General features: G+C 39.8%; 2 protein-coding genes across 4 annotated transcripts in view; one reads left to right on the top strand and one right to left on the bottom strand.

The window, feature by feature from the left end:
- The window catches only part of LOC139961028 (uncharacterized), a 29,351-nt gene extending 25,832 nt beyond the window's left edge, over positions 1 to 3,519 (top strand). For all 3 annotated transcript variants that reach the window (XM_071959862.1, XM_071959852.1, XM_071959842.1), the window contains 2 exons: positions 7 to 186; positions 2,447 to 3,519. In XM_071959862.1, coding sequence (XP_071815963.1) covers positions 7 to 186; positions 2,447 to 2,871 — 605 coding nt within the window. In that variant the 3' untranslated portion in view covers positions 2,872 to 3,519. The remainder of the gene's footprint in view (positions 1 to 6; positions 187 to 2,446) is intronic.
- Positions 3,520 to 4,657: 1,138 nt separating this feature from the next.
- Positions 4,658 to 14,997, bottom strand: part of LOC139961023 (uncharacterized) — a 55,958-nt gene continuing 45,618 nt past the window's right edge. The window contains exons 45-55 of the mRNA XM_071959829.1: positions 14,793 to 14,909; positions 11,806 to 11,919; positions 11,279 to 11,395; positions 11,024 to 11,140; positions 10,769 to 10,885; positions 10,514 to 10,630; positions 10,227 to 10,343; positions 7,794 to 8,024; positions 7,088 to 7,234; positions 6,458 to 6,604; positions 4,658 to 5,716 (exon numbers count right to left, since the gene is read on the bottom strand). Of these exons, the coding sequence (XP_071815930.1) occupies positions 5,712 to 5,716; positions 6,458 to 6,604; positions 7,088 to 7,234; positions 7,794 to 8,024; positions 10,227 to 10,343; positions 10,514 to 10,630; positions 10,769 to 10,885; positions 11,024 to 11,140; positions 11,279 to 11,395; positions 11,806 to 11,919; positions 14,793 to 14,909 (1,346 nt within the window). The 3' untranslated portion in view covers positions 4,658 to 5,711. The remainder of the gene's footprint in view (positions 5,717 to 6,457; positions 6,605 to 7,087; positions 7,235 to 7,793; positions 8,025 to 10,226; positions 10,344 to 10,513; positions 10,631 to 10,768; positions 10,886 to 11,023; positions 11,141 to 11,278; positions 11,396 to 11,805; positions 11,920 to 14,792; positions 14,910 to 14,997) is intronic.

Here is a 14,997-nt window from a genome sequence, read left to right as displayed (position 1 = left end):
CTCCAGTACCACTTACCGCTTGTGGTAACTACTCCGATGGAGATGAATGGAGCCCAGATCCTTGCTCTCGCTGCATATGTAACGAAGGGGTTTCAGAATGCAATCTTGTCGTCTGCCCAGAACTTGGATGTATCAGTCCCAAAAGTGTGGAGGGCGAATGTTGTCAGCAATGCTTAGCACCTCTACGTAAGTGTCATCTTTTTATCATTTACTTTTCAATATTTCGTTTGTGTACTCTTTTTTTCTTTTCCTTTTTAGCTCATACCAGCATGCTGGTGTGAGCTATTGTTACAGTGCGGCGTCTATCACTCTATCCGTCAACAATTGGTAAAACCGCTCCCACTCTCACAGTGTTTGATGGAATTTCATGAAACTTGGACACAAGGACCATTGGGTATAGGGCCATCAGAGATGGTCCAAAATTTGTGGTCAAAGGTCATCTGTGGGCCGTAATGGGCCATTTTGTGGAAATACGCAAAATGCTTCTTCTCCTACAGATTCCATGGTACAATGTTGAGGGTTTGTCACGATAGTACTATGGTAGTTTTACCTTCAGGGTGTTCATGAATTTGAGATCAAAGATCAACTAGGGGTCTTTTGTGGCCCGGGCCGCGACCCTATATTTTCAAATTGCTCCTGTTCGTACAGTGTATGGCCAATTATAATGAAACTTGGTCACAATGTTCCTCGGGATGAGAGTTACGAGGGGTGTTCGGAAAATTGAGGTCAAAGGTCATGTAGAGGGTCATCGGGGGTCATTCTTTGTAATATTTTCAAATATCTCAATCTCCTCAAGATTTTGATGGATCATATTCAAAGTTGAACTGATGATTGTTGGATTGTGTATGAATAAGGTGATGCCTAAAAATTTCTGGTCAAAAGTTAATTAATTACAATTAATCCCCATTGTTTAAAAAAATCTGAGCCTTCACTTTTTGCCAAAGCCAGTGGCGGCGGAACCGGGGGGGCTTGGGGGGGGGGTTCAGCCCCCCAATGAAAAAGTTGAGGGGGCAAATGCATGATAAGCCCCCCCAATATTTACCAAGGCTCCGAAACGTGCATGTGCCCATTTTTCAATGCATACTTGTCGATCTGTTCGATGCACACGTATACTATATAGGTGTCATAATTTTAGTAAATGCTGGGGGGACCCTCGGCCCGTCCCCTGGCTATAGACCACATTTTCACCCCAACCGCGTCTTCACGCCCCGTGAAAAGTAGAAGCAGTGAGTGTGAGTACCGGTAAGCGCAACACAACTTCGTCTTAGGCTAATGACTTGCCTCATTTTACACTACGAGTACAGGCAAGGCGTGGAACATGGCTCTATGTTTAAACGCAATCAATTATTAAACGAACAAAAACACAATATTAGCATTTCACCTGTACTGTATAGGGTACATGCATTCGTGACAGTGCTTGGTTCATAGAAATTTGTTGGCAACTGCACATGGTTTTGGAAATACCCATTTGCTGACATTAAGAAATGCTTTCTGTTTTTTCTTATGACATTTATTTAATTATTGCATTTAATTGCAAGTAGTAATTTACTACACTCAAAAACGTCTTTGCGAGTACACTACGAGTAATAGCTACTCTTTTAAAACACCATCGAATATACAAATTACAATGTTTTTACAGATTTTTACATGCAGTCTGAGAAATTGCAGGCTCGAAACCCATATTTTAGGGCTAGGTATTCGCAGCATAAAACACTCGGGAAGTGCCGTTTCCAGCCATCTGGGGATTTGAAAACCCCAAAATTTTCTTGTACGCTCCGCGCCAACCGATGGTGGCGCTCCGCTTAGATAGTCTCCACACATTAGCCCCCCCCCCCAATAATTTTCCCGTTCCGCCGCGCCTGGCCAAAGCTCCTTTAATTTGTCTCCCAGTGTCTGCAGTGTTTGTTTACATTTGTGGTTAAGCTCTGCAGAGGCTGTTAGTGGAATTAAAGCAGGACTGGGAGTTGTTATTAACTGTTGAACTGTAAGCATGAGAGCCCTATAGCCAATCAGCACTTGCCGATTCTTAGAAGTCTTTGAGCCTGAGGTATGTAGGCAGCTTGTGAAGTTATGACTTGTAGGGAGTGCTTGTTATGTCTGCTAAGGTAGAGGGGAGAAAGTTTAATAGGGTAGGTCAGTGGTATTGTTTGAGAGAGTGGGTAATATAGGATTTAAAGGGGAAAATAGGAATTATAGCCAGTGGTGTGGCCTGGATTCTGCGAACGGAGGGGGGGGGGGGGGGTATCCCTCACGGGCCCAAAATTGGTTTGTGGGCCCTACATTTTTCAGCTCGAAAAGGTATGAGCTTCTGCACCATTGGTGCTCTAGTTTTGCTGAAATTTTAAGGTTCAGCTTGTTCTTCCTTCTTCCCATCTCGAACTTTAGCAACGTGATCTCTCCGTTCATTTTTGGATCTTTTTTTGAACTCTCCATTGTTGTTTTTCAGGTGCGCGGTTAGTGAACCTGCGAGCTTCTGCGACGCCACGTATTTGGAGGGGAGATAAGAAGTTACGACCAAGATTCAATTTTGAAGTTCGACCGTTCCGAACTTCCGAGAACGTGACTGGGACGGGCCTCTGGAAGATGTCATTCTGGTTGGATAGCAGTGTAGATGGCGACGGTGATAAAATGTTCTACAACGAACAGGTTCTTTCAGACGAACAAGCCTCCCAACCTCTCTACTCCTCTGAGAACCTTGTCTTCTCTGACGTCAGAATCCCGATCGGTGGTCCTGGTGTATCGTGCCCTGAAGACGATCACTACTATTGCTTCCAATTTCTGAAGGGAGATAAACCCTCTGTAAGGTTCTTCCTGCAAACGCCACGCCAGGAACCGGACGTAATGCGATGTATCAGAGCGCCATGTGTATAGGACGTATTGTATATTCGTGATCAAAATTAATATTCGTGTTATATGAATATTTATGACCATGTAACCAGTCGTTCGGCTTAAACATGTACACCCTTACCGGATAGAGCGTAAACGTGTAGTAGCAGCAGGACGTGCTCGAGGTTTTAATGATTCTGTGCCCCATATATTAAACATGGCCGTCTATTTTCTACTATTGTATAAACTTGTGGCTATCAATGTTTTAACGATTTTAATATACATGCTGCACTTTTTAAAATGAAATTTTTAACATCGTAAATTTTATGGCCTGTAGTAAAAAAAATCACTTTGATGAGATTGTAATAGTAATTCATATCATTGTCACATCCAGGAGATTTCCAGATTTAATTAGCTTCTTTAATAGCAAAACACCAAGCGATGTAGAAGTTCCTTTTTAACACTGACATCATTGATTAAGCTCCACTGCAAGCCACCAAGCACTGATAGATAAATTATCTCATGGGCTGATTGCCCGCATGAGCAAATTGTCAAAACTGTACAAGGTTACCTCCTGTAGTGTTCTGTTGCATTTTAGCCATTTTCCTTTCTCTTGTTTTTGTTTTAACAATCACCTTTGGTTTGAAAAGTGATTCTTATTAAACAGCTATGTGGTGGAATGCCATCAAACGATTTTATTGCTTTATTTATTATTCGATTTGAGTTGTTAGTTTTCAATAAAACGAATAATTTGTACTACAATTAAAGATGCCACCAATTCTAAGTGGAGTTGTTATCCAGTACTTTCAATCACGTACAAAGACCCTGTTTTGATGTGTACCAGATCAAACCACCAATCCTAAGTAGAGTTGTTATCCAGTACTTTCAATCAGGTATAAAGATCCCGTTTTGATGTGTACCAGATCAAACCACCAATCCTAAGTAGAGTTGTCATCCAGAACTTTCAATCAGGTACAAAGACCCTGTTTTGATGCGTAGCAGGTCAAACCACCAATCCTAAGTAGAGTTGTTATCCAGAACATTCAATCAGGTACAATGACCCCATTTTGATGTGTACCAGATCAAATCACCAATCCTAAGTAGAGTTGTTATCCAGTACTTTCAATCAGCTACAAGGACCCTGTTTTGATGAGTAGCAGGTCCTTTTCATCCAGGTAGATTCTCAAGTGATACCATAGACCTTTAATGCCTGATGTGGCCTCCAACCCGACTCTCCCCCCCCCCCCCATCCACCCTTTCCCCACTGCCGTCTGTTAATTGTTGTTGTCAGTGATCATCTATGATCTATGATCAACCATCTATCAACCATCTATGATCTACAAAATTATAAAAAATCAAGTAATTCATATTCTCAGAAAGTTTGCAAGAAAAGAAGAACCGCCTGTTTGGTAAGCACATCATCATTAGAAGAAATTTGTTTGCCTTATAATAGTCCTCGACCAAGAGAAAACAAAAAAATAAAACAATTTATTGTAAGTACAAACTATATTCCTATCAGAACAATAAACTTTGATTTTTATTTCTTACAAACACTTTGTTAGATGATTTTTATCAAGTAGGCTATTTCCAAACCATGATTTATAATACAACTTCCAAAGTTATTAGCATAAAAGCAATCAATACTACTTAAATGAATAACTGATTTAACAACGCTCTGAAAAAGATAAACAATTATTACAAGAAAATTACTGGTGCTCCACCCAGCTGATTGCAAAACAAGCCAAAAATTTCACACATTGCGTATTTTTTTCTCTTTTTAATCGCTTTACGATCAAACTTCCTTTCCAAACTGTAATTAAAGAGCCCTGTGTTTTTACCTGCATTAATACCAATGTGGAGCAAATCCACTTAATCTTAACTACAGCAATCTTTATCAGAGTAACATTCGATTGCTTTGGTAATACTTCCAAAAATAAGCTTTAAACAAAAATAGTTCATAGGTTTTCCATATTTTACTGCAAATAACCAGAATAATGCAAAACAGCATACATAAAACATTGAACAGTGGAAAAATGAACTTGATCTACAACAACTTTAAATGGTACGAACATTTTTGCCATTCTAAATTTCCATTAGTACACAGATTAAAACTTGTATTATTGTGATTCCACTCTTTATGTTGAAAGTTGACTAATTCACAGATTAGCAGTAAATAACTTGGAAGCGAAGGTGAGTGAGCCTCTCTGAACAATTTGAGCGATCTGAACAAAGTGAATTTGTGCCGTTTATAACAACCATCACATCACGTTCGTACTGTTTTAATATTCAGAGGGCTTGTGGTAAACTTTCAAATGTGATTTTCTGTCAACCTGTTAATCAGATACACATATATACTTAGGTGCTGTGTTGTCTTTTTCTTCCCCTTCAGGTTATCTATGATTAATATGAAACATTAATTATATTTAAAACTTAAAATTAATTATAATTGTTCTTAAAAAAAGGCATCAGGGGTGCTCCATGATCAAGTTAAATCAAGTTTCAATTATAAAAAAATATATAAAAGTAAATGCTATTCTTTAGTGTTTCTTTGAAAGGAAAGATTGAAAAATAAAACTTCTTGAAAAAATATTTCATATAAACAACAATATTTTCAAAGCTTAAAGATTAAAAAAAAAATGTTATCATCTCTATATGATGGTAAATTTAATTTGAAATTTAAGACAATTGTAGCTTCTCTTATAGTTACATTTACACATAAAAAGAAAGACATTGAAAACAATTCCAAAAATATTAAGCAGATAAAAGCACAAAATTAAATTTTGACCATTTTTTTTCATGATTTGTAGACATGACAGATATAAAATGTTGGTTTTTTTCCCCTTCTTCATTCAGGGTTGTTCGTCAATTGGGGTGGAATCAGCTATCTAGGCTATGTAAATATAAAATGAAAGGGGGTGTTGGGGGGGAGGAGGAAAAGAGAAAGGAAAGATTTGTGACAGTGTAGCAAATTATTGCGTTTCATCCGAGACTCAAGCTGGGATGTTTGTCGTTACCAAACACTAAAATGATGTAAGTTCAAAATGTGTCCCACACTTAAAAAAAGGCAAAAAACAATCACTATAACTCTCACATGTATGAAAACTTCTAGCAGGTTTTTGGTAAGTACTTTAAATGATACAATCTCCCCATGAATATTTCATTCAGTGACATGCACAAGACTTCAAAGGAAGGGAAGGGGTCACGTTTCACACGACTGATTTTGACAGGCAGCTCAAACATTTTCCGAGCAAGGGACATGTGTGGCTGCTGGGTGGTTGATTGTGACTCACATGTAGACCGACGGGGGTCCTAGTTAAAGTTAAGATTTCAAATAATGGTGCATCCTGAGGCATGTTTAGACTATAAATTTGCTATATAAATCAGTCTAAATGCAAGTCTGTACTTATAATAAATATATTTTTAATTTGAAAAATAAATTCCTTGACTGAATTCCTCCCCCCCCCCAAAAAACTGACAAAGGATGTGGTGGGAGGGGAAGGGAGGGGAGGGAGAGGGCATGACATTCTAATCAGCAGCACACAACCTCAGTATGAATATTACTTGACCATTTGGCTGTACTCCTCCTATCCACACCAGGCTATTAGCTACCTGTACAATGGTACACACTAACCTTGGATTACTACTGTTATGTCCATTGAAGTGGACACTGATGCTAGAGTAACCTCACATCTGTAGGAACCAGCATCATTATCTTCCAACGGTGGGATAAAGGCTAGATAACCTCCTTCTTCCAAAAAGAAGGTGCGTTCATCCTCGACTGTCCAAAATTCCCCCCAGAAAAAGATAGAAATGAGAACAAGAATGTGAGAATGTCCCATATGTATGATTACAACAACCTCAAAGCAGAAAAAAACACTATAGAGTTTAATCGCTTATTTGCATATTACAATGTGTTGTTGCTTTTCTCTCTGGCTGGTTTGACTGTTTTGTGTTGTACAGAACATCTACTATCATGTTACACACTTTCTAGATTCCATGGATCCAGTAAGTTCATCAGGAATGTGATACATAGCTATGAGAACATGACATCAGTTGTTTATGGAATATGCATTCAATGAGAACTATAAGAGTTGATTACTACAAGGGAGCAGATCATATGACCCTGCATGGTTGGTAAGGGTTTTTTTGTTTTTGAAGCAGATGGTGTACAGTGTTCAAAGACCAACATTAGGGGCATATGTGAGTTGGTTAAATGAATTAATAAATACAACTGGAGAGATTTATGTGAGAAGACATATACCTATAAGTTGGTCATCCTTAAACCAAGTGATTACTGGTTCCGATCCATCGGAAGTAATCACCGTACACGAAATCACCGGGAATTCATTCGTGAGAATCTGCGCTTGTTCCGAGTTCTGTAAGGTGAATTGTATCGCTGGTAAACCACCTTTGTAGGAACAAGAAAAAAGACATCAATTAAAGTCATTCAATTAAAGGTCATTTTCACAACTCCCTTCTTCCACCCGCAATCCTTTTCTGCCATTGAGTTTTGACAAAACAGTTGCTTGGCATTCAGAAAATCTGTGTCCTTGATCCCAGTTGTTCTCAGATATTGGGTTGGCTTTGAGAGTCAGATGATTAAGTGCATTACCTGACTATTTATGGTCTGACTAGCATATTAATGGGCTAGACAGACAACCTTTGACATATAAAGTCATGGCAAGGGCTTCATGGATGAAACCAGCTTTGAAAGACATCTCAGGTTCATTTGAGGGTTGTTTATGTGAACATATTTTACACCCTGGTCAAAATCTGACAAACTTGACAGCATGAACACAAAAGACAAACCCATAAAAAGCTACACGAATAAAACCATGCTGGACGCGGTAAACGTGTGAATTTAGAGGGAAAAAAAACTAGCTTGACTCTACTCTTAATCCTTGGATCATATCATTTCTAGCGTCAGGTGAAGACAAATAATAAAAAAAAAAAAAACAATCACAAACCTCCATCATCGGTGTCATCCTCTATGACAATAACAAATCGACAGATCAGGGTCTCTCCATTGAAATCAAAGGTGTACTCCACTGTCGTGCGGCCGATGGGAAACTCCCCCATGGGGAAACGATTCTGGGAGACCAGAGATCCTCCTGGCAAAGTGGGCTCCTCCCAATCGACGATATCCGTGGTCAGGAACTCCAGGTCTTCAGAGGGACAATTCTGAATCTGAGGCGAGGCTAGTGCATCCAAAAAAAATCACAAAAACCAGAAGCTTAGATACATTTATTATCAGGTGAAGTGAATATTTCATTCAGGGTTTTAAGTTTACTTGTTAACGTTTGTGAAGTGACCAACCTTAAAACTAGATGAGATGAGATATCCTCAGTGTGAATGGCTTAGTGTTTTTATTGAAAGGTTAAGACCTTCTCTTGCCATGCTTCTAGTCTTGGCCTGACCTAAAGCTAACACAGACTGGAGATGAAGTATTCATAAAAGTGTCTTTATTGAAAGGTTAAGACCTTTCTTGCTGTGCTTCAAGTCTTGGCCTGACCTAAAGCTAACACAGACTGGAGATGAAGTATTCATAAAAGTGTCTTTATTGAAAGGTTAAGACCTTTCTTGCTGTGCTTCTAGTCTTGGCCTGACCTACAGCTAACACAGACTGGAGATGAAGTATTCATAAAAGTGTCTTTATTGAAAGGTTAAGACCTTTCTTGCCGTGCTTCTAGTCTTGCCCTGACCTAAAGCTAACACAGACTGGAGATGAAGTATTCATAAAAGTGTCTTTATTGAAAGGTTAAGACCTTCTCTTGCCGTGCTTCTAGTCTTGGCCTGACCTACAGCTAACACAGACTGGAGATGAAGTATTCATAAAAGTGTCTTTATTGAAAGGTTAAGACCTTTCTTGCTGTGCTTCTAGTCTTGGCCTGACCTACAGCTAACACAGACTGGAGATCAAGTATTCATAAAAGTGTCTTTATTGAAAGGTTAAGACCTTTCTTGCCGTGCTTCTAGTCTTGGCCTGACCTACAGCTAACACAGACTGGAGATCAAGTATTCATAAAAGTGTCTTTATTGAAAGGTAAGACCTTTCTTGCCGTGCTTCTAGTCTTGGCCTGACCTAAAGCTAACACAGACTGGAGATGAAGTATTCATAAAAGTGTCTTTATTGAAAGGTTAAGACCTTCTCTTGCCGTGCTTCTAGTCTTGGCCTGACCTACAGCTAACACAGACTGGAGATGAAGTATTCATAAAAGTGTCTTTATTGAAAGGTTAAGACCTTCTCTTGCCGTGCTTCTAGTCTTGGCCTGACCTACAGCTAACACAGACTGGAGATGAAGTATTCATAAAAGTGTCTTTATTGAAAGGTTAAGACCTTCTCTTGCCGTGCTTCTAGTCTTGGCCTGACCTACAGCTAACACAGACTGGAGATGAAGTATTCATAAAAGTGTCTTTATTGAAAGGTTAAGACCTTCTCTTGCTGTGCTTCTAGTCTTGGCCTGACCTACAGCTAACACAGACTGGAGATGAAGTATTCATAAAAGTGTCTTTATTGAAAGGTTAAGACCTTCTCTTGCCGTGCTTCTAGTCTTGGCCTGACCTACAGCTAACACAGACTGGAGATGAAGTATTCATAAAAGTGTCTTTATTGAAAGGTTAAGACCTTCTCTTGCCGTGCTTCTAGTCTTGGCCTGACCTACAGCTAACACAGACTGGAGATGAAGTATTCATAAAAGTGTCTTTATTGAAAGGTTAAGACCTTCTCTTGCTGTGCTTCTAGTCTTGGCCTGACCTAAAGCTAACACAGACTGGAGATGAAGTATTCGTAAAAGTGTCTTTATTGAAAGGTTAAGACCTTTCTTGCTGTGCTTCTAGTCTTGGCCTGACCTACAGCTAACACAGACTGGAGATGAAGTATTCGTAAAAGTGTCTTTATTGAAAGGTTAAGACCTTTCTTGCTGTGCTTCTAGTCTTGGCCTGACCTAAAGCTAACACAGACTGGAGATGAAGTATTCATAAAAGTGTCTTTATTGAAAGGTTAAGACCTTTCTTGCTGTGCTTCTAGTCTTGGCCTGACCTACAGCTAACACAGACTGGATATGAAGTATTCATAAAAGTGTCTTTATTGAAAGGTTAAGACCTTTCTTGCTGTGCTTCTAGATATGTTTTCCTTTGTCTCATTATGAAGAGATGGTTCAGACCATATCAGTCATTTACTTCATACTTTGACAGCTGTAGATTCTCTTTTTGTCTGTCTGTCTGTCTGTCTGTCTGTGTTTTGTTAATCTTCTAATTTTCTCTTTCTGTTCCTATTGTACTTCAATTGTCTCAAACCATTTAGTAAATGTAGCTGTTAAACTGCTTTACACGATAAGAAGTTTCAATGAAAATAATTTCGGAGGAAGAGGAACGGCACTTGTCCGAACACTGATTGTCACCTTCTAAGCAAGTTATTCCCCTGAATTCTGGTGTACAGGAGCACGTAAAGCTGCCGACTCCACTAGGAAGGCACGAACCACCATTCTGACAGGGGTTCGGTGTACAGCTGTTTCGATCTGACGAGATGGAATCAAGATAAAAAGCATTTGGCATGACAACAGGCCAAAACGGATACAATATTCTTTTCTCTTATGATTGACAAGATCTTATACATTTAAAAAGAAAGTTCTGGACAGATACTGGAGACGACAAGTACTCCATCAACGATAAGAGATAGATTACTTACTTTGTGAACATGTTGTTCCTGTAAATCCATCGGGACATCTACAGGTGAAACCACTGCTACCACTTAGACTACAGGTACCACCATTCTGACAGGGGTTGTTGCTGCAGGCATTTTGAACTGAAATATGAGAAGTAAACAGTTTCAAATAAAGACAAACATTACATATGATAAAGGCAACAAATAGAGACAAAAACCTTATGGATGTCAAACAGATCAAAACTAAGGACAGCATAGCCAAGATAAAGAGGGTCCTACCTTGTGAACATGTTGTTCCTGTAAATCCATTGGGACATCTACAGGTGAAACCACTGCTACCACTAAGACTACAGGTACCACCATTCTGACAGGGGTTGTTGCTGCAGGCATTTTGAACTGAAATATGAGAAGTAAACAGTTTCAAATAAAGACAAACATTACATATGATAAAGGCAACAAATAGAGACAAAAACCTTATGGATGTCAAACAGATCAAAACTAAGGACAGCATAGCCAAGATAAAGAGGTTCCTACCTTGTGAACATGTTGTTCCTGTAAATCCATTGGGACATCTACAGGTGAAACCACTGCTACCACTTAGACTACAGGTACCACCATTCTGACAGGGGTTGGTGCTGCAGGCATTTTGAACTGAAATATGATAAGCAAACAGTTTCAAAATAAACACATATATAAAATATGAAAAAGGCAACAAATAGAGACAAAAACCTAATTAATATGAAACAGATCAAACTAAGGACAGCATAGCCAAGATAAAGAGGTTCCTACCTTGTGAACATGTTGTTCCTGTAAATCCATTGGAACATCTACAGGTGAAACCACTGCTACCACTAAGACTACAGGTACCACCATTCTGACAGGGGTTGGTGCTGCAGGCATTTATAACTGAAATATGATAAGCAAACAGTTTATTGTTGAAAGCCAACATTTTAAAGTAGTAAATGCTTCATAGCTTATGACTAAACTAATAAACCAAAACTATTACCAGAGCAAATACATAATACAGGCAGAAAATGGATCAGAAATTTGAGAGGGTCAAAAATGTAAAGATATCAACTATCATCATTATTTTCATCTGTGCATTACCTACCATTTTCAACTCAACTTGTCTGTTACCCACTTTATTTGTTTTCTGAATGTTTTATTTGCTTCCCATGGTAATATCACCTCCCCTCCCCATCCTAGATGTAATCCCACCTATCCTTAAGAAACCTTGGGTTAACTGAGTTACATACTAGTGTCACAATTTATTAGGATGTTTTTCCCCATATCACACTCTTATTCTTAAACCTCACCTTGTTCACATCTCAACCCAGTGAATGTACCTTGACAAAAGCACAAGAAATTTGTTGATTCCAAAGCAAAGCAAAAACCTTGATTCAGACAAGGGTTTGGTGTACAAGGATCAGCTGTAAGAAGGACGGAAAAATATCTTTAAACTAATTGATTGCAGATAAATTGCACACAAAAATAAGCTATTTGGAAATACAACCAGTCTGTACTATATGAAGGAAAATCAACTTTAAATCTTGTTCTACTCTGTTCAATATCAATAGAAAATAAAACTGTTAGCAAACTGCTTATCCACTAGAGAGCCTGTGTAGTAGAATGTGTAAATTTAAGACGGCCTGACGTTTCGATCTAAGCAGGATCTTCTTCAGAGGCTAAATGACAAGTAACTGTAACAGAAGGAAAAAAAAACACACACAGAATACAGACAGATTAATGAGCATGGTGAACACAATGAGATAGATGAAAGGGGATTAAAAGTAGACAAGGGATGGAGAGATGAAAGCAACAGGGGAAGAGGAGAGGTAGGATATAAACAGTGGAGGGACAAATTTAAGAGAGGATTAAAGTAACAGGGTAGGGAATAAACTGGAAAAGGAAAAAGACAGAAAGGTGTGGAGAAAAAATGAGGGGAAGAGTGCTAGGAGAAGATGAATGGAGGGAGGGGGAGGGAACATGGGAAGAAGGAGTGGGAACAGAAGAAAAGTTAGTCATGTCCTTCCTGAAAGTTTAGCCAATGAGGTTTAATGGTGTGAAGGCATTGCATCCACAGCCTCTCTCTGCTGATTCGTACTAGGTCAGGACGGCTACCTAAGGATTCAATCCCCGGCAGGGACATGTCGTTAATGGTATGGTTGGGAAGGTTAAAATGTTCTCCAACTGGGGTCTCAGTCTTCATGGTTTTGACTGTGGATATGTGACCATAGAATTGCTTCTTGAGGGTGGTTTTGGTTTCGCCAACATACTGGATGCCGCAAACTCTACAAGAGATGAGATAGATGACATTGGTGGTAGTGCAAGTGATGTGACCCTTAGTCTTGTGTGTGAGTTGCATGCTGTGGCTGGTGATGGAATTGGATTCAACAATCTGGTGGCTGCAGATGATGCACCTCGAAGTACACTCACATTTGAAAGTACCATGCTGAATAGGTGCATAGGATTAGAAGAGGTGGAACAGCAGCACAAACAACAAGGTCTCGTTGGTTGAGTGGTCGTGTGTAGGCGATGATGGGTTTTTCAGGGATGGCTCGTTGAAGTCTATCTGAAGTGAGGAGAATGTTGTGGTTGTTAGAGGTGATTTTCTGAAGAGGAGAAAGATTTGGGTGGAAAGTAACAACCAGGGGCAGCTTGTTGTCGCAATCTCGTCCCTTTTTGTATTTCACTGCCAAAGTAGATGATCTGGAAAGGGAGCGGACTCTCTGAGTGGCTTCAGGCAATCTTCTGGCACTATGGCCCCTGGCAGTAAGGTGTTTTTCCAAAGCATCTGTATGGCAAATGAAAGAGGAATTGTTAGAGCAAATGCGACGAAGACGAAGTGCTTGACTGTAGGCAATTCCAGACTTGCAGTCACTGGGATGGCAGCTGGAAGAATGGAGAAACTGGTGTGTGTCTGTGGGCTTGGTGTATAAGTCTGTAGTGAGAGAACTGTCTTCCTTCATCAAGAAAGTTAACCTGTTGGTGAGAGTAATCAGAGGTGAATTTGATGGTGCTGTGGAAAGAATTGATGTAATTGATGAAGGTGAGCAGGCTATCCTCATCACTGGTCCAAACGAAGAAGATGTCATCAATGTAGCGCCACCAGATACGGGGACTGCAGGGAGCTGTACTGAGCATGCGTTCTTCAAGGCTAGACATAAACAGGCATGCATAGGAAGGATCCATCCTGGTTCCCATGGCAGTCCCGTCTCTCTCTGAAGGTTATGCTTGTTCATGAACGTGAAGTTGTGTTTGGTGAGAACCTGTTGCATGAGAACTTTGCTGTCAGAGATGAGTGGACAAGGGTGGACCTTCTAAGACAGGGCTGCACACGTGGCTGCGATACCTTCAGCATGAGTGATGTTTAGTGTAAAGAGAAGAGACATCAAAGTACCGATGATGGCTGTACTGGGGATTTGGTTCTTGATATCTTCAAGTTTCCTGAGGATATCTGGAGTGTCATTGATATAAGAATTGATCTGAGGAACAAGAGGTTTGATGAAGTGGTCCACAAACAAGGATATCTTCTCGGTGGGGGACCCATTGCCTGAGATGATAGGCCTACAAGGGTTACCAGGCTTGTGAATTTTGGGCAGGAGATAAAACCTGGCTGCTTTACAGTCTGTGGGAGAAAGGAAAGAAACAGCCTTCTTAGAGATCTGGTTCCACTGGTACATATCAGTGATGGTCTGTTTTATCTGTTGGGAGAAAATAACTGTGGGATCAGAATCAAGAAGAGTGTAAATATCACTGTTGGAGAGATGACGCATGGCTTCTATGATGTAATTCTGTCGATCCTGGATGACAACTGCAGAAACTTTGTCGGCTGGCTTAATGATGATGTCACTGTGAGACATCAGTGAGGAGAGTGCTGTACGCTCATCTCTTGGAAGGTTGTCGTGTGCTCTGCGGAGAGGAGAGTTTGACTGGTTAGTCTCAGAGCTGTCTTTGTCCATCTCCAGTTTATTCCTTACCCTGTTACTTTAATCCTCTCTTTGTCCCTCCACTGTTTATCTCCTACCTCTCCTCTTCCCCTGTTGCTTTCATCTCTCCATCCCTTGTCTACTTATAATCCCCTTTCATATATCTCAATGTGTTCACCTTGCTCATTAACCTGTCTGTATTCTGTGAGTGTTTTTTTCCTTTCTGTTACTGATACTTGTCATGTAACCTCTGAAGAAGATCCTGCTAGGATCGAAACGTCAGGCTGACTTACTTTTACACATCCTGTTAAATATCCATCAAATGTACAACCATATCACTGAAAATTGGTATCCAAGCAGGCTAGGTTTCCTACCTTGTGAACATGTTGTTCCTGTAAATCCATTGGGACATCGACAGGTGAAACCACTGCTACCACTAAGACTACAGGTACCACCATTCTGACAGGGATTGGTACTGCAGGCATTTTGAACTGAAATATGAGAAGTAAACAGTTTCAAATAAAGACAAACATTACATATGATAAAGGCAACAAATAGAGACAAAAACCTTATGGATGT

The sequence above is a fragment of the Apostichopus japonicus genome, chromosome 3, assembly GCF_037975245.1.
Source record: "Apostichopus japonicus isolate 1M-3 chromosome 3, ASM3797524v1, whole genome shotgun sequence".
Classification (NCBI taxonomy): domain Eukaryota; kingdom Metazoa; phylum Echinodermata; class Holothuroidea; order Aspidochirotida; family Stichopodidae; genus Apostichopus; species Apostichopus japonicus.
Note: the sequence above shows the minus strand (reverse complement) of the source record. Positions and strands in the feature narration are given on the sequence as shown.